The sequence below is a fragment of the Acanthopagrus latus genome, chromosome 4 (assembly GCF_904848185.1).
Source record: "Acanthopagrus latus isolate v.2019 chromosome 4, fAcaLat1.1, whole genome shotgun sequence".
In the NCBI taxonomy this organism is placed as follows: domain Eukaryota; kingdom Metazoa; phylum Chordata; class Actinopteri; order Spariformes; family Sparidae; genus Acanthopagrus; species Acanthopagrus latus.
The window spans coordinates 2,775,426-2,794,730 of record NC_051042.1 but is presented as its reverse complement, the minus strand read 5'-3'; the positions used below and the strand labels follow the sequence as shown (position 1 = coordinate 2,794,730).

Below are 19,305 nucleotides of genomic sequence, written 5' to 3'. Positions count from 1 at the left end.
TTATACCCAGCTGTTGGTGCCAATTACCTCGCAGAAGTCTGATCATGCCTCTGTGGTGTTTGACAGGGACGTGGCTTTTTATCGCCCCAAAGTTCCCAGAGTGAGACCTGTTTTTGGGGCCCTCTGGAACGTCCCGACGGGGTCCCCGGGATGATTTCACTATCATTTCACTCCCTCAGAATTGGCTTATGCTTAAATGAGTGTTGAGCTTTGGTTAATATCCTCTCAGCAGTGATGACAACACAATCATTTCTTTAAAAAAACAGTAATTTGATGGGTGTGAGGTGTTCTGAACATGTTCTTAAACAAGTGTTTAAGGCTGGACTACATATTTGATTAAAGGAGTATTAAACAGTACATGGGTTGTGATCCATGTGTCATCTGGTGCAAGGCCTCAGCACTTGACTGCAATTTTTACTTGAAGGATGCTTTTGAACTACATTAAAGTTGCCACACTGCCTATTTTGAAAAATTAGATATAAAACAGGGTAAGGATTTACTTGAACATGCAATACCATGGGAAGTGCAAGTGCCTTATTCAAAAACACATTTTAACACAGTGACACACAAAAATAACAACCGCAGGTCTGGTTATAGTCTGTTTTCTTGTTGTCAAAAAATCCTGTTCGCGATAAGCAAGTGGCAACTAAACTGACCTGAAATATATTCTGATAGCTAAATATGTGCCATAGAGTTCTAGTTCAACTATTAAAAAGACACTCAACATTCAACAAGCTTTATTTCTGGGATAATGCTGCTGTTTTGCATATTACATTGCATAAATCACTGCTTCCCAATTGATCAACAACTGAAAGGGAGGAGGAGCTTGTGCTGGCTGTGTGAGCTGCTCGTAACAGACACAGAAAAGGGCTTTTGTTGAAGCAGATCTGCTGTACACTGAATGTTGCTGGTGAGCACTTGTACGACACTTGTTGTAAGCTTGACTTCAGCTAAATAGTCAGTCCTCTGTTACCATGGTGTTAGCTAAAGTCTATCAAAACCATCGTGCTGAGATGTGTCCTTTTTGTTGAACCAGGCGCTCCCATGTGCGCCACCAGAGCTTTTCTGCCAGAAAGTAATGTGATGTCAATATGGGCCCTTGACCTGCCCGACCTGGCTATCTTGATTTTTAGCTCATCAGTAGCCCTGATGTCATAACTCTTTGAATCTCTCACGCTCTGCTACACTGATTGGCAGCATACATCTCCCCCAACCAGCGCGCACGTTTAATCTTCCTGACTCGCAGCAACGTGATCTTTGGCTACAAGCCATCCTTTGACATGGCAGCTGTGTGCTTGATCTTCATGTGGTACAGTATAGTGTTAGTAGTGTTACTAAGCTAAAGAGTAGCATCACAAGTTTAACTTACATTTAACTTTGTTGTCCCTCTGGAGGAACTGTTCCCACACTGAGCTTTATACAGCACTTCGTTAGTCGTTAGCAGACAGTGTGTCTGTATGTAAACTAACCAAAACCAACACGCATAACTGGACAAAAATATTCTCTGCAGTAAAGCAATTAATGTCCCTTTCCATGACCACACACTGTATTTTATTTTGGCTCAATCTCACATACACTGTCCAACTGCCTTAAATACTTAGTAGTTCACCAAATGCATACCTGCCAACACTAGGCTGTGAAACTAGGTCCTATATTTATAGCTCACAGTAAAATAATTTCAAGAAAACATGCAAAATGTTCAAAAGGCAACCAAAAGTCAACATCTACAATTTGCATTACAAGATATGCTTGAGTTCAAACATTTTGATTGGTGTGTGTGTGTGTGTGTGTGTGTGTGTGTGTGTGTGTGTGTGTGTGTGTGTGTGTGTATTGAGGCTCCATCACTGCAAGGCAGAAACTTAAAGAGAAGAGGAAGGATAAAATGATAGAGCACTGCAGTACGGAGGCAGGAGGACAAGCGGGTAAGATAGGAAGCAAATGTCAATGAAGTGGAAAGTCTCACACTGAGTGGAGCAACATTTGTAAGTGTATTTCTGTATTTCTTCTTCTTGGAACCTGTTCCATCCACTTTGAGAAGCAAAGTAAGCGGAGTGAAGGAGTTGAGCGAGCAAAGTCACAAGACGCACATCAGGCAAGATAATATGGTGGGCTGGATCAGGGCATAGGCATTCTAGACACACAATGGAGTGTTGGGAGTGTTGTGTATCAATCTATATAATAATAATTATCCCAGACAAATGCACTGTTTATTCATGTTTGCCAAAAGCTAGAGTGGCCAGCTGTTTTATGAAAGTAGTTTGGATTTTTTATTTATTTATTTTTTTAATCAAATATAAGTTTGTGACCTATTTTTAAAAGTTGTGCCTTCAGTAGAAACCAGTGGGCAGAGGTAAACAGACAGTATTGAGACCAGGACACCTTCTCTGTTGGTTTATATCTGTCTTTTTATGGGATTTGTTGACAGTAAAAATATAACTTTGCTTCTTTGCCTTTTATAGTAACTGAATCCAGTTAATTACACAAAACAACTTTCTATGTTAAAATAGATTGGCTTATGCTGGATTGCTAAGAAAATTTCTAACAAGTTGTTTTTTGTTGGGGTTTAATTAGAAAACGTGTAATATTTGATAAATGATAAGTGAACTCTGAAACACGAGCGCAGAGTCTTAAAACAAACATCTTCCGAAATAAAATAACCCTAATTTGAGATGTGCACTCTACAGTTATTTAACACATTTAATAAATCAGTGTTTAATTTAATGGCTTGCATCTTTTTTTCATTTAATTAAAATAAAGATGAGTGAGTTCAAATTTAAAATGAGGTGATGTAAAGTATCCCAGACTGATTTTTGTCTCACTCATCCCTCCTCACTGCTAACAGCCCCACTGGGCAGCATCACAAGGTAACAGCCTTCCCTGGGAAGGCCTGACTCCAGCCAGGGAGGAGCCAGCGTCCCCAGACAAGGCAGCAGGAGAGAGGTGGTGGTAATGAGAAAAATGCTAATTTAGTGGTGGAGATATTGCTCTTGGCCTCCCTGATGAGGGATCTAGGGGATCAGGGGAGAGGCCAGCTCTGAATTTTGAGGGCAAGGGAGAATACGGTTCTCTGCAGAGGGAGGGAAAAAAATGCGGAGGAAGAGGAGGCAGCGTCTGAGAAGTGAGGAGTGGCAGAGCAAGAGAAATGTAAAGAAAGTGGCCTCATAGTGCAGGGTGGCGAAGCAGAAAAAGTGTGTAACATCGCTTTAAGAAGTGAAGAGATGAGGGTTGAAAAAAAAATCACAACACAACAGCAGGGACCCCTAATTCAATTTTCCCTGCTGCTTTTTAGTATTATTTGATCAGTGGCTAAGCAAAGTGAAGGGGATGTTCCACCGGCGTGTGACTGTCAAGAATTAAAAGCTTGTTTAAACATCAGCTTGTGTTAGGATCAGAAACACACCCTTCAACAACACTCCCTCTGCTTTGCACACACCCCTCTAACACCTTGTCGTCTCCTCTGAGAATTAACCCGGATCGTGTCACATTCAGAGAAGTATCGGACATTAAATCCTGACGCATTGCTGGAGATGCCGCAGCCACTTGTGTTCTGAGCTGAATTACTGCTCTCATCTCTTGGAGGAAAACCATTGGCGGCTCTGCAGCGAGCAGACGGCCAACCTGATGGAAAACAGGGATTAACAGCGGCACAGGTTCCACTGTCCTTTTCCAGATCTGCAACACAGTAGGACTGAAATAAAGAGAAGTGTCTATCACTTGTCTCCCCCCACTCCCCTCCAGATAACAGCATCAACACTCACAGTCTCTGTAGTCCAGTGTAGAGCTCCATATCGACGTCTCTCAGAGTCTGCAATCCTGTCCAGTTCTCTATGTGTCTGTAAACAGAAAGAAAGAGAATAGTAAATGAGAGGCTCCTGTTCATCCGAGGAGAAAGGAAAACAAAACCAGGAGATGTGACAAGAGAAAAACCTCTTTCTTTTCAGTCCCAAGTTGCAAAATAACTGGCTCTGTGTTGTCAAAGTTTTTGAATCCATATTCATTTAAATTGCAATTATTGGAACAGTTCTGACGGAGCACTCTCTGCTGCCCTCTGATAGATTTAATTGCCAAGAGGCAGCTTCTGAAACTTAATCTATATGAGGGGAAGTGTTAGAGGGGACTGACCAAATAAATAGTCCCGTTGACTTTACTTCTACTAATACTATCACCAGACTCCCAGGGAAAACTCGGCCTATGTGATGGATAAAAGTGGAGCTGGCGCCTTTAAAATAGCTTGAGGAAAAAGAGCATTTGTAAATGACTTGTTTGTTATGGTTTGGAAATGAAATAGGCAACACACATAGGGCACACCAATTTCAATTAAGCCAGGGAAATGAGGAGATGTAGCAGAGGACACGGCGAAGGCTTTATAGCTTTGTTTTGGAAAGAGGAAAATATGATTGCATGCCAAATGGAACTTCATCCTAAATGTCAGATTTCAAATCAATGGCAACACAACAATCAGAGAGACACAAACGCAGGTTTTTTTAAATGGAGGCAAGCCAGCTGATTGGCTGGTCATACCCATAGTACATGTACACAAGTGGTTTTGACACAAAGACGGATATCTATATATACGTACATATCATCTATATACACGCACAAAGAAACACATAGCAATCTTTCAGCCAAAGCCAGAAAAAAATGTGATCTGCACCCACAGTTATAACTCAATGTGTATTCTGTGATCAGATAGAAGTTTGTATTTCACAACAGCAGCAGGGAAATAGCATTCCTGTATTTGGTTTTGGTGAAAAGTGCACTGCCGTAGCATATCTTTTGGCTCCTGTGCATCTGGTATACAATGATGAGGCAGCGTCTAAGCATGCCTCCTGTTTATTTGAGCACAGCGCTCCGGAGTGCATCACCTTCTCTGGTAGAGAGGAGGATATGTCTGCCAAATGTAACCAGCAGTGGTGGAACCCCGCTGTGCAAGACTTTATTGCTACTTGATTGCCAATTTTGCTGGCAGGCCGGAGCAGTAACCAGAAAGAGTGATGCACCTGTTCACATCTTTTTCCAGGAAATTATTATGCTACCTATTATAGCCGTGTTAAAATTGTGTCATTTCCCAGACCATTACGGATATTTTTTGACAAGTCTGGACTTTGCCACCTGTGTTTTCGAACAACAAAACATTTACACCTATTTTTAGATCCTGGTCCTTCCTGGTCCATATTCAAATTGAGAGTAGCTTGTATTCCAGTCCAGAGGGTAGTGGTAGTGCACATGAAGCTGTCTGTTAACTGCTGAGGACACCAGAAGAAGAACAATTTGGCCACTTAACCAGCTTAGTTACAACAACTTCCAGTTGGCAGTAACAGCTACCAAGCTAACATACACACTATAGCTTTTATGAACTTGGAGAGAGAGAAAAAGTTTTGTCGTCTTCACATTGCCCTCTCATTCAAAATGATCACTCTGATCTGGGATCAGATAAGTGCTACGACTGCTCAGCAAGATCATACATGTTCAAATCACCGGAAACGCAGCTTCCCGTCACCTTAATGAGACAAGGCGAGCAACTGTTAATTTTGGTGTTATTTCAGTGTCAAGGATAATCACATGTGACTGACCTTGTAGAAGCTTTCACGGACCACTTACTGATGTATTTGGAAATTGCATAGAGACTGGTGCATTTAAATGTTTTCAACATCCGACTAGAATGTGTCTACAGTCGAATTGTATTGTGTCTTGAATGCATGGATACATCACTACATACTGTATGTAGCTAAGAGGAAATGTGGTAGTATTGTTAGATATTTGCAGGAAAAAATCAAGCAAATCAAGCTGCAAGAACACAAAGGTGAGTGTAAAATATCAAAAGCAGGAAATTTTAGGATTTTTGGACAGTATTGGGTGTGAATAAAAGTCAGTGTTACCAGTGTTACATAAGCCCACTCACACTGTAGACACTTATTCACAGATGCAATCATAAAAACAGTCATAGTATCACTTTGAAAGCACTAAAACCTGAGAGCAAAATGCATGATTGTGTGCTCAGATGAGAAGGTGTTGCTGAAATGGTGCATCAGCTATAACTGCCTCACACCGACAGAGTAACACAGCTGATGTTGGTATTAGAGTTGAACTGAAGGCAGCTGATTCTTAAGGCGAGGAGCTGAGTCATTAATGTGACCTGCAGGCCGACATGACAGTTTCCCCTTGCAAAGCTTTGCTTATTCACGCTCAGAAGAAATTAAGTTCACACACTGGGGTCTCATGTGCTGTGAGGTGGGAGTCATCGCAAAAAAAAGGCAACATGGGCGAGGTTTCTAAAGAAAGGAGTTCACATGTTGTAGGCTGCAGTGTTTTCAAGCTTTTCCAGTTGGGATGAATAACCTTGCAGCTGAATCAGTTAAACAGAACATTTAAACCTAAGAAAGGGAAGTCAACTGTAATAAATATCCATTCACTAAATGCAATTTCAATACCCATGTTTTTAATGATCAGACAGATGCTTAAAACAGTTTTAAACATTCAAACATTAAATTAAGAATGCACTAATGCTATTTTAGAAAATATTTTTATACTGACATTTACATATATTGTATATGTTCCATTCTGTTATTGGTTATTATTATGATATCATGTACCTGTATGGAATAAATGACATTTTATGGGGACATTTTACATTTAAGTTTATTAGCTATGTGATATATATGTGATATATATATATATATATATATATATATATATATATATATATATATATATATATATATATATATATATATATATATATATATATATATATACATGCTATAAATATATCATGACTGTCTGCATGCTGTTGCCACTACATTCTTGTCAGCCATGCTGGACTGTTTTAAATCTTACTGAGATGACACTCTGACATACCATCCACCTCAGAAGCCACTAACATAGCAGAGGGTGAGGGCAATGCACCCAACATTAGCCGTGCTACAACTGCTGCCGACTTGTTTAGACCTGGCACTATAGGCCTGTCTACACATTATTGTAGGCCCAGTTAATTATGCAACAGAGTTCCTGACAATATATATAGTACAGGGTCCCTACTCCATCTCTCTGTCAGCTAAGGGGGCCATGGCCTGAAGTCCCTTGATATAAACAGTAGAAGTTACTAAAGGAAAAAAAAAAACAGTAGAGAATAAAGTATTTAAGAGATGAGCACATATTCAAACCAGCCAAAATAAGTGAAATTACAAAACTATTTTCTTGCGTAACCATATATTTAAAAATAGTCTCTAATGCAAAAATCATCAGTCCTCTTGGATGGAAGCTGCAGCAATTAAACATTGAGAAAGCGTCTGTCCATTCCCTAAGGAGCTTCTCTGTCCCAGATTGACATATCTTGATCCTCAGACCAAAGAATGGTGATATTTAGCACTGGAGAGTTTTTATAGATTTTCAATAAAAGAGAGTTTTATAGTTTGGGACAAGACAGGCCTGAAAGAAAAGGAATGGAGAGGAATCAAAAAGAGAGCAAGGCCCTGTTTGTCATCAATCATGTGATTCTCTCTTCTGAAAATGATACAAGCCTGGATGGCTCAATATGGGACTTGGGACGATTGCTGAAACTGTAGTAAGCACTCGAGAGTGGCCTCGGAGCGTCGTTATCAACTGTTACTTCGCTGCTTTTGTAATTTGACCACCAGGTTTACTGGTGAACTAATAACAGCCCTTTGTTCCTAAAGTCACATATGTTTCTTTGAATGTGGAGGACTGCAAAATGTTTAGACAAATGAAATCAAACTGATATGTTTCAAGTTTTTTTTAACAAAATATTATTGTAATAATAATAATAACAGCTTAGTGTCATAGGAAGAGCAAAATGTGTTATAAACCTGGCAGCAGTGTTTGTTGTTCAGGCTGACGTGATGCAGTGAACAAGTTTAACAGTTTTTCACTGTTACTGTCCACACTGGGAAGGCATTTTTGGCAACTACAGTGATTAGAATACACAACCTGTTTGCATCAATTGGACATAATTTCCACAATATTGTATATGCTATAGTAAAATAGTGAGGCAAAATAGTGTTGTGAAAAAAAATCATCATCATTTATGTGGGCACAAAGTGTTTTCATTTGCAGCGCTGCTTTATGCTGTCATATAATTTAGCACAATCCCCATTTTCATCAGGCTGCTGTCAACAAACAGCACAGAGGAAGCGGGCGACACCTCCCTGCGGACCTGAGCACGTCCTCTGCTCAAAACCACTGATTGTCCGCGGCACTCTGAATATGCATGTGGATTAGATGCCGGTGAAAAGATGGATATGAATAACAAAGATGCAGCGATAATACAGAGCATTCAATCTCTGTCCTGTTTTTTTCCCAGATCCTTGGAGGATGCACAAATAAAATGGTACAAAAATAAAAATCAACATAATTCGGAAAGTAATGGAGACACTAACACTTTTACATTTCAAGTAGACTCTCATCCAGACTTTCAATGAGTCAGGCACTACGATAATTTTAAATCGCCTCTTTGTCAAAATGAATATTACACAGAAGAAGGGAGATTTGAGCAAAGGAAAAAGGGAATGTGGGTTTTTTTTGTTTTTTTTTTTGTCCTGACAACATGATTAGAATGAAAGTCTTGCTCTCTTTTTTGTCTCTCCTCTCTTATCTGTCTTTAAACTATTTGTTCTCTGTACAGTATTTTATGACAGTCCTGAGTTATTAAAGGGCTTTCTAAATAAATTTGCCATGACATGACTTGATTAATAACTGCGGAGTACAAAGGAAATGAGCAGGCTGCTATCAGAACAAATTGTTCGAGCAGATCTACCAGATTGCTCTCTAACATACAAGCCTATGAAATTACAACCACCTTCCATCTGCTTTAGAAAAATGGCCTCCAACAAAGTACAGTCTGAACTGGGTGGCAGGGTGGTCCGGTGCTTGAGGAGAACACCCTGGAACCAAACAGTAACAGATTCGATCCCAGCAACAGCCATCTGTTGTGTTGCAGTGGCCCCGGGCTACACACTCAACCCCTACCTGCTAGCTTGTTCTGGGCTTCTGTGAATATGTTGTTTTTCATTTTTTTCATTAGTGAACACAACAAATAATTGCAAAGAGGGAGCATTTGGAAGAAGAGAAGGATAACAGTCCAGAAAAGCTCTGTATTGAAAGCCATTTAGAGGCTATCTGCTTTCCTTCAGTGACTTGCTATTGATGTATGGAAGTTTATTATTGACAGACCTACTGAGCGAGCGCAGACAGATCTGTGCGGTGATCAATGTTTTACTCAGGATTTCAAGATTGGAATTGACATGGAAGTAAAGTTAACACCAGGCTCTGAATGCTCCATCAGCATTGTCATTTGTCTAATAGACTTTCTGAAAAATATACTGCCCCAAAATCAACAAATGATTGTCGAGCAATTTTCTTTGAACACTCAGGAAAGCAGAACACACTGTAAACACTGTGCCGACACAAGTTGATAAGGTAAACAGTTGCTTATTTAAACGTGCATTAATGTCAATAATAACTCATTCAAGCACTGTTTTGGTCTCCCCCAATGCTTGGAGGTAATATCTGCATCTTGAGCAAATAAATGTTCTGCTATGTTGATTCGCTTGATTCGTCTGACTGTTATTTGGTGCTGCATTTTCAGCCGTTTTTGCTGCCAACTGTGGCTGGAAACAAGGTGAAGGTGGTGTTTGCAGGGTGAATACATATACAAGTACTAATAACCCAAATCCTTAGGCTTGATGTCTCATCTCCATTTATCAACATCAAGACATGAAAAAGAATTTTCAAAATGTAAAACAAGACGTTCTTTCAGTATATGACATAAATATTGATCAGATACAAATAAATGCATTTTTCGCTAAGCATCCTCCTGTATAAATGTTTGAAAATTAAATGTTGAGATTCTCATATATCATGGTGTACACATTTTTTTGTAATATTGCATTTTGTAAAAGAAAACTGTCATCACATTTAATTAATGCACAGTAAAAACTAATATACTGTGTATTATATACTCTACTGTATACAATATCTCAGTTTTCCCGATGGGCCACCCAGTTGAGGGGAATTGGACAGTCACTTGATAATCCTCTGTGGTTTTGTCTCTACAAGTATCCCCTTTCACGTTACACATGGCCATTTAATCCACTGTTTCTATAAAATATTAATAAGTACAGCTTCAAATCTGAGTTCACATAGCAATTTTGGAGACCTTTAGCAATGCACCTCCCAACTTCACTCCAAATCGCCTGCTCGGCTGTGAATAGTAGGAGCATGACGTGACTTTAGTCTGTCTTTGTTTACAGATAAGATTATAAAGAGGTGATTAGCAAATGAGCCCTGCCTGTAACATAAAGATGTGAGTTGTGATGACTATGATACGATTTTGATGCCACCGTATCACTGAGCCAATCCCTCAGCTGAGAATGTGTGATAATATAAGAACAAGATACATGAGGCTCCCAGTAGCACAAACACCAAATATCTTCTGTTTCTCAGTAATCTCCTCTGATTGTGCCCATTGTTTCCAATACTGCTGTCTGTCTGTGATTTACGACTTTGTTGGGATGATCTACAATGCTCGCGCCACCGCCTTAATGGGAAAATGTTTAATAAAATAGAATGTCTCTGGTGTGTTCCTGGGATATTGATCTCCATTCTGCCTCCCTCCCTGTTTTCACAGAAGCAGAGCAGCACTCGTCTACAGCCCAAACACTTCAGAGTGGGGACGCGGCGGTGAAGTAGCACTCCTCTAGATTAAAGCACACGCCTAACATCAATCAGATAACCTGTTTTTCTCTGTGTATTTTTCTTATGCTTGACTCATGAGCGTTTGCAAGCGGCATTGTAAAGAAAGACGCATGGAAAGAAACAGAGGAAGGGGCGATGATGAAAACGAGAGGAAAGGAAGCTATTTGCCCATACATTTACTGCAACTGGTAGGATGGAACACATCATGCTCCAAAACAATCATGAGGGACATTTGACATTCAAAGCATGTAAATGGGAATCAAGTATTATGATCAGTCGGGCTTCGCTCACAGAGACAAACCCACGCCTGATACCTCTATGCAAATGCAATCACACGCACAGGCAGACAGATGTAGCGGCTTCCTTCCTAATGTATGAGCCTATGAAATTATATCTGCCTTCCATCTGTTGGCCAGGATCTGATTTATAAAATGGCCTCCAACAACAGTATTAATATACAAAGCCAACTGGGGTGTATGGTGTGCTTTTTTTCTCGCCTTTTTCTCCCCAAAGGGGGCTGCTGCAGCGCCACCTGCCTCAGGTTCTCACAGTGATGGACACTGAGAAGCTTCACCAGAAGAGTGTGTGAAGTGCCTTGCAAGTGCACTCTCACACCGGTTGCTGAGCATATGGGGGTTGAAGTGGAGAAAGGAATTTATAATTGACTGTCCTCTCTTATATTTCATGCCAGTGCTAGTCAAATAAAATGAGCACACATGCTCAGTGAGTTTTGCTTTGATAAATAAAGGGTCAAATTTAAAAAATAATGATTCAGAGTCCATATTGGCACATAGGAACATCATGGAAACAAATGGGCCCTCTGCTCCTCTCCAGTGCACTTTTGCTGGAAAAACAGATATCCAGGCAAATTGTGACAATTTGTCTCAATTACATTAACAGCAGAGAGTGTGAGCTGGAGAATATGATATCGATATAAAAGTGACAGGCAAAATTGTCCAGATTACAGCTTTATTAAAAATGATTCCCCCTGCATAGAAACGACGGATTCAGCACTAAGGATACAGCCCAATTTTTCCAGCAACTGCATCTGAAAATCCATGGGGACAGACAAATGGAGGCAGAGAGAGTAGTCGAATAGTTCAGTACAAAGCAAAATGAAAAAATAGCGGGAATGAAATTTCAATTGATTGCTTTAGTTATCAGAGTTTTCCCCGGGACTGATCCTCCAGGGGAGGGATGGCCCGAATTATGGACCGATCAGCCAAACACTTTTTTTCTACTAAATGCAGGTCCCAGTGGACGTGGCCATTATTAAGACTACAACACTATACAGTCCCTCTGAGAGAGCTCTGCAGAGACTGTGTGGGTAGTAACTACATATTGATCATGGTATATAGTGCATGAAGCCTAGCAACACATTCTTCATTGTCTTTACAACCCGACCACCTGAACACATGTCAACAATAATCGCTGCTTTTAGAAAGAGACTGTGTAGCGCTATATTTGTCTTTTCTGTCTACGTACATCATTCTGCACTTTTAGTCCTTATTCTACAATGATAGATGAAAAAAAAACACAGATTCTTAATAACTTCACATTTGATATAGAGGAGGGCCGCCACATGGTTTAAAGTGACCCATCAGAAGTTTTTCTTGATGTTTAAGGTGAAATATGTGAGAATTTGAGTTCTAAACCAACATTATCGACAGAATGTCGAGTATCATGTTGCAAAAACCTATTTAAGTTAGCATGTTAACCAGCTAGCCCCTCCTGGTCCAAAGCTAGCAGTATAAGCACCAACAGTTCCTGGTGCTCCGAGCTCACAGACCACTATAGCACCATCGCTGAGTTAACTAGTCAACTAGCTACCGTTTAGCACTAACACTTGTGAATTGCTGTCCCGTATTTGTTCTCATTATGGATTTGACATGTTTCACCTTTAAATCCCTGATAAATGTTCTACTTCAGCAATCCAAGAATGACATGCAGCATGACACTTCGAGGTCAGTTGGGATCCGAGTACCACCAAGCATCCTAAAAAGGCTATCTAACAGGTGTTTGCTTCAGGCCCGTACCCTGCCATCAAGTGTCATTTTTGGCCCTCCATGGGAGGGAGTGTGGGTACCCCTGCCCCTGCTATAGGGCTTGTTTGTCTTAGCTATCCAACCGTCAACATATTTTGCAGCTTATAGTGCACAGTGGCTTTTCTCCCCACATAGACAGGGCAGATTGTGTGGATCAGGGACACGGATAAAACCAGGGTATATATTATCTATTTTTTCAAAGGAAAAAAAACGCTCTCAAATCTTTATATTTCTGGCAGTATAATAAGAAGTGAGATTCTATCTCAACCTCTCTTTTATATCAAAGTGAGCACTGCCTGCTCTTCCTGGGTAGCCTGTTCTGCCTGTTTCTATGGCCAGGCTGTGTCTCTCAGTCTGGATATTCAATTCATCACTTTCCTTTGTTGTCTATCAGTCACAGTGGTCAGGGAGTCTACCACTGTCTATTTAGGGTCAGATATAATGCTGATTTACTTTGTGATGTGGTGGTTTTGTTTCAATATTTCAAATCATTTTCTTTTTGTTCTGAGATGATTTTGTTTTGCCTGGTTGTTTTTTTTTTTTTTTTTGGTGTCTGCCCCTTTGTACTCTGGTGCATCTCTGTCTTGAATCAGTACAACAGAAGTTCCTGTTCTATCGCTCATTCCAGTGATATCTTTCCTGGTTAAGTCAAGTTATAAAACCATGAGAAGCATAGACACATGAAGTCTAACAATGGTTGATCATTTATTTTGCTACAGTAATAAGACCTTGCATATTCCAGACACTACTACAGCCTCTGGGCTTCTGCAGCAGCCTGTAGTGTGTGTGTGTGTGTGTGTGTGTATGTGTGGTGTGTGTTTGGTCAAGTATCGAGAGATTCATTTTCAGAAATCAGCATTAGCTAAACTATGGCACTTACTCTATTGTGTGAAAATAATGAACTGTGAAGCGCTGATGCTTAATCATTATATTCAAGACTGCTGATTTATTTATCTCTTTCTGTCTCTGAAGCTCATCTCTAAGAGAAGCTCTGTACAGAGTGAAAATAACTGTCAGCCAGTTTACCGTTCACTTCACTTCTCTGTGTGTGAGAGCTGTGAAGCCATGCCAGAGCCATCAGCTCGGAGTGTTCTAACGCAGCTAATATTCCCAGCCAGGATGCCGTCCCATGGCTGCCCCCAGACCGTTCTGTGTCACTGCTTTGACGATCCAGCCCTGGGTGGAAACTACCTAAGCCTCTGAGTGTCACTGTTTGCTACAGGCTCAGCCAATCCGCAGCAGAGATTTGGCAGGGCTAAACATCGTGGGAGCATTGGTCCGTGCTCTGAAAGGTATCAACACTTCGCACATGACTAAGCTCAAGCATTTCTGCCCAAAATGAAAATGACTATAATTAGTGTGCCATTTTGCCAAGTGTCATCAGGCTATGATCCTCTCCGGATTCAGCTCCATACTGGAGTTACTCAGCAGTAGCTCAGAAGGCGATGGATCTGCACATCAACGAATGTCACTTTCAACACTGTACACCTCCATCTGCGCGGGATAATAAGCAGAGTACATCAACACTGTCAACCCACGGTTATCATTACAACATTAAATGCTCTGAATCTTAAATACAGGCCATTTTCAAAGTGCAGCAGCGCCCTGTAAGTGCCTCATTCACAAACACAAAAATGTATATATGACATTTAGAGGAGTCAGTCTGCTTTGTACTCATGGCAACCAAGAACTCGAGGCAGCAATATGTGATTTGAGCTACCTGGGCAACAAAGTTGACAAATGCTCACTTTTAAAAGCTGTTATGGTACATGGTTAGTAAAAGTTATCTGAATCAGCCTGTTCTCACATCCGTCAAACACAGCAGCCTGGTCAGCAGCCCTTCTCGTCTACTGTGAGTCAGAAGCTGTAGCTACCCCTCTAGTGTTGTAGTATGAAGAGCTTGGGTGGTTGGATGGGTCAAACACTAGACTTCCCTTCAAAAGACGAGGGTTTGCATCCAGTGTGTGACCAAAACTCAAGAGTGATTTGTTGTTTAAGTTACGTGCCGTAAGCAGGTTAACTTATGTTAATGACAACCCTTGCTTTTCAGTGTGTGACATACTTACACCTAATTACATCTGGTTAGTTACAAGACTGAACATAGTTATTTTAGCCCAAAGTATGATATTTCCCTAAAGGTAATTAAATATTTTTATTTTTACCGAATCAAGGAGTCTCTTTTAACAAAGCCGGACCAAGTAGTTGTCTTACCTGAGCCCAACAATGTAGTTTCTGTAACATTAACCTAGCCAAAAGGTGTTATTTTTACCTGAACTTAACCAAGTAGTATTTCTTTCCCTAAACCTATCCAAATAGTTTTTCTGCCTGGACAACATTAATAACAGAACCAAACCATAATTTGTCACAACTGTTTGTCAGCATAGCCTAATCAGACTTTGCATATGACATATTATTGTTAACCTGACATTGCAGCCCTAAACATTAAATTCCACAGTAGAGAAATGGAAGACTTGAGTGAGAACTCAATAAATAAAATAATCTGAAAGTTTCAGGGTCTGTCTGATAACAATGTGAACTAGGAGAATCAAAGATGAAACAATCCACAACATACCTCTTTTTGTGTTGTTTACATCTGTTTGACAAAAAGGGAATCTTTAAAGAATGTAACCATCAATAAATGAACAAAGCACTGACAATAACAAGAGATAAGTAAATATAAAATCCAGGCCACGATAGGAAATAATGTGAAGCGTGCAAAAAAAACACACAAAAAAAAACCAAAGTGTTCCTACACTATGGTAATGGTTTTATTGCTTTCCAGCTTATTGCCCGTGAGAAAGTAGATGATAGAGGGCAGATCGTCCCATTCAAGACTACAACAAGAGTCACAAGGCTTTCTGCTGCTGTCAGCAGCTATACCTCGACTCTTCTTAGAGCTCCTCTGTCCTGCTGAGCATGATAATGTTTAATCAAATAAGTGATCGTATAGCACTGGATTTCTGCCAGAACTGCCATACTGCATGCAAATGTGGCAGACCTTAAGCACAGATATGCAGTGTACTTTAAATACATCCCATCTGGAGACATGCATAATCATTGGAATGATACACATCTGATCTTGTTCAAGCTTCCCATCCTCGGCACACACTAGATTCAATATATAAAAGAGTATAAAAGCATATATAATACATGGTTATATTTCTGAGTATACTGAAGGAGGCATTGTGCAGTGAGGAGAAGTATTACATTGCAGGACAGGACAGGACAGGACAAGGAGAGTGAGATATGATGGGAGAGGACTGGATAGATAGAACAGAATAAAACAGGATATGATAGGATATAACAGGATATAATGTAAAGCACAGGATATGATGCAGGATTACCCTCCCTAGCTGCAGCCTGCTAATCCTGCTGCCTTCTGGCAAGTGATACAGAAGTATCTGTTGCCGTAGCACAGGATTACAGAGCAGCTCCTTCCCTCAGGCTGTGAGACTGCATGAGTTATCCTTTTGCACTGCGCCATTCAAAATAGATGTTTTTATATGGCTTATTATTTATTCATCCAGTTATATCTTTTTTTGTGAGTAGCACAGAGGGACTACAACATGCATTTCGCTGTGCAGGTCTGTGCTGTAGAATTATGAATAAATGACATTTGTGCCTTGTATTTTATATGATATATGACTGACAGGGAATAGAATTGGCCAAAAACAAAACAAAAAAAAAAACAATATAGACAAGAACAAGCAACAGGATTGGATAGAAAATGATATAATATAACATAGCATAGGATAGAGAATGATGGGTAAGAACAGGACAGGATAGTAGCTATAGAATAGAATAGAACAGAATCGAATAGAATAGGACAGAGTGGGATAGTACAGAATATGACATAGACTGGGATAGAGTGGAATAATAGGCTACTGGATAGGACAAGACATAATTATATAGGAAAGGATGTAAACGTCGACAGGACAGGACTGGATAGAATTTAAGGAAGAACAGGATGAGACAGGGTACAGTGGGATATCAGGTTGGAAGGATAGGCCAGGACATACAGTATAGGATAGGATAAGAGATAAGATAAAATAGAATAGAATATATGATAAAGGATTGGATATAACATATTAGAATGGATAATAGATTAGGAATTGAAAGGTTATAGGATAAAATATTGATTAGAATGAATTGGTAATCAGGATGGGGCAAATCAGTGGGGGCAAGGACAGTTCCTGATTGTGTTAGTCATGAGATCTGCCACGGCAACATGATCCTCAACAATTGATATTACCCCCCGCAGACTTCCAACGAGTACAATTGTCCTCCAACTGCCTCCTCTTCATGACTCACCTTCTTATCCACACTTGATCTTAAAGTTAACAAGACACCACGTTCTACATTCAGCAGCCCTCCTAATGAAGTGGCTGTGAAATACAATCCTCACGGTTATCTTATCTTTGATGTCACAACCATTCATTACTACAGTGGAGGAGAGGAAAGGAAAGGAAAGGAAAGGAAAGGAAAGGAAAGGAAAGGAAAGGAAAGGAAAGTCATATGTATATCACTGCAACAGGGGAGAGAATGATATAGGTGGAGAGAAAGGAAGATGTGGAGTTGAGAGAGACATATTGTGCGGTGAGCTGCATTTAAGGGGCTTTGATTACAGATTATAACGCCATCTGCTGTGAACGGTGGTCATACTGTACATGACAGGCAGCATATTTGATACGGGATGCTTGCACCTCCTGCTGCTGCTCCTGTTCATCTGAGGCAGAGCTGAATAAAGACACCTCCCTGAAGGCCTGTGGTCCACAGTGGGATAAGTCAAGTCCTGGCAGAGACCAGGGCGCTCGTCTTACAGCACGAGGAGTGGATTAAATGTTCTGCTCACGTCCTTCATGGAGCTAGTCTCCTCCAATTTCGGGATATGATAAATCTTCAGCTGAGGGGCATCTCTCCTGGAGAATTCAATTAGGTAAGAAAAGAGAAGAGGATCACAGCGATATTAGAGAGCTGATCGGAGAGCTGCTCAGCCCTCCCAGTAATGAACCGCTCCGTTCCTCCACCGTGACTAGATTGATTTGACTAGCTGAGCTCAGAGTTCATCCTCTATTTAAAGTCCCCTCTCAAAAGGCTGGGTGTCACTGTGAAGGGGAGAAGTTTGAAATTTAGAAGTGGATTGAAATATGAGTGACAGCTGGGGTCGAGGGCCACGGAGTGATGCGCCTGTACGCTCCCGACGCCTGACAAGATGCTGGGATAACCTTTAGGGAACTTTGTGATCTTTTCAAACCTGGCATGACGTGACGGATCCCCTGTTCTCCACCACAATCGATAATTCTCCTCCGTAATTACCTCACATCTCGATTATCAGTTAAAGGCTCTGTGAATGGCCCGTCTCTGATTTCTCTCTGTGCGAGTGAAATTTATTCATGAATACAAGAGCATGTCGATTGCTTGTGAGCAAACATTCAGCTTAAGTGCCGCTTCTGACAATGTTGGATCTTGTAACTCCCCAGCTCTGTATCGTATGCATATTCTTGCGTCTCCACAATGTACACATTCTGCTCATGTCCACATCCTCCATCTAAAGTTGAGCTCAGTTCACAGTCCTCAAAGTGAGTCTCAAGGATGTACCTAATCGTGCGGGTATAAATAGTTTAATTAGCTTTAATAGCATCTGATAAGAATCTCTTTTATGAGATTACGTGACAAAGGCACGACTGTTATCACAATTATGTGACATAGAAATCACCGCGGTTAAATGTGTCTATCTTCAGATGTTTATCTTCAGCATCGGTTCTGGATTTCATTCGGAGTCTACCACATAGCATTTCAGCTATTTCGACAATATTCAGAGTTGCCAAAATTGCTGATTTTCTCCTTGTTAAACAGCACCAGGTTATCCACAGGTCACCTTATTTAACCAGATTAGACCCACTGAATGGCTTTCATTTAGAGCCTGCCAAAAAAACAGCCATCATGAGAATTAGGTCTAATGTATCAAATCTGAATAAATGTTCAGGTTCATAATCTTATTTTGTGTTACTACTAGAATATCTTTACATGCGTTAATGCTCATCTTCATTACTGCATGTAAACACATCAGTTTCCTCATACTGTTCAGATCAGCAGCACTGTATTCTCCCTCTGTCTGAAATACTCTGTTTTAGCTCCTGTCTCTTTAAGGCCCTCCCTCCCAAATACCAAATAATCTGCTCTGATTGGATAGCTCACACACGCCTGAGCCAGCAGCACTTACAACAGTTCTTATACGCCAAAGTAGCTGCTGGAAATTGATTATGCAAATGTGTGACTCTGTGACATAGTGTGATGTCACAAAGTCATGTAATTAAAGGCGGGACTACTGATGACGCGTTTCTGGAGCAGTGTTTTCTGTGGGAGAGAGGAGCTTGCACGAGAACATACATGAAACACTGAAGGAAAGAAAAAATCAGAAAAGGCATTATCGGTTGCCTTAAAGACTTTACTACACAATTACACACTGTATCGTTTGGAGTTCAACAATCCTAACCATTCTTTATTTGAATGCATAATCCCCCTTTGAAATAAGTCCTGGACATTT

The 19,305-nt window shown here is 40.5% G+C and overlaps 1 protein-coding gene across 4 annotated transcripts in view; it reads right to left on the bottom strand.

Annotated features, from left to right (window-relative positions):
- The window catches only part of ntrk3b (neurotrophic tyrosine kinase, receptor, type 3b), a 191,991-nt gene that overhangs the window by 152,062 nt on the left and 20,624 nt on the right, over positions 1-19,305 (bottom strand). For all 4 annotated transcript variants that reach the window (XM_037096655.1, XM_037096654.1, XM_037096653.1 and 1 more), the window contains exon 2: positions 3,759-3,833. In XM_037096655.1, coding sequence (XP_036952550.1) covers positions 3,759-3,833 — 75 coding nt within the window. The remainder of the gene's footprint in view (positions 1-3,758; positions 3,834-19,305) is intronic.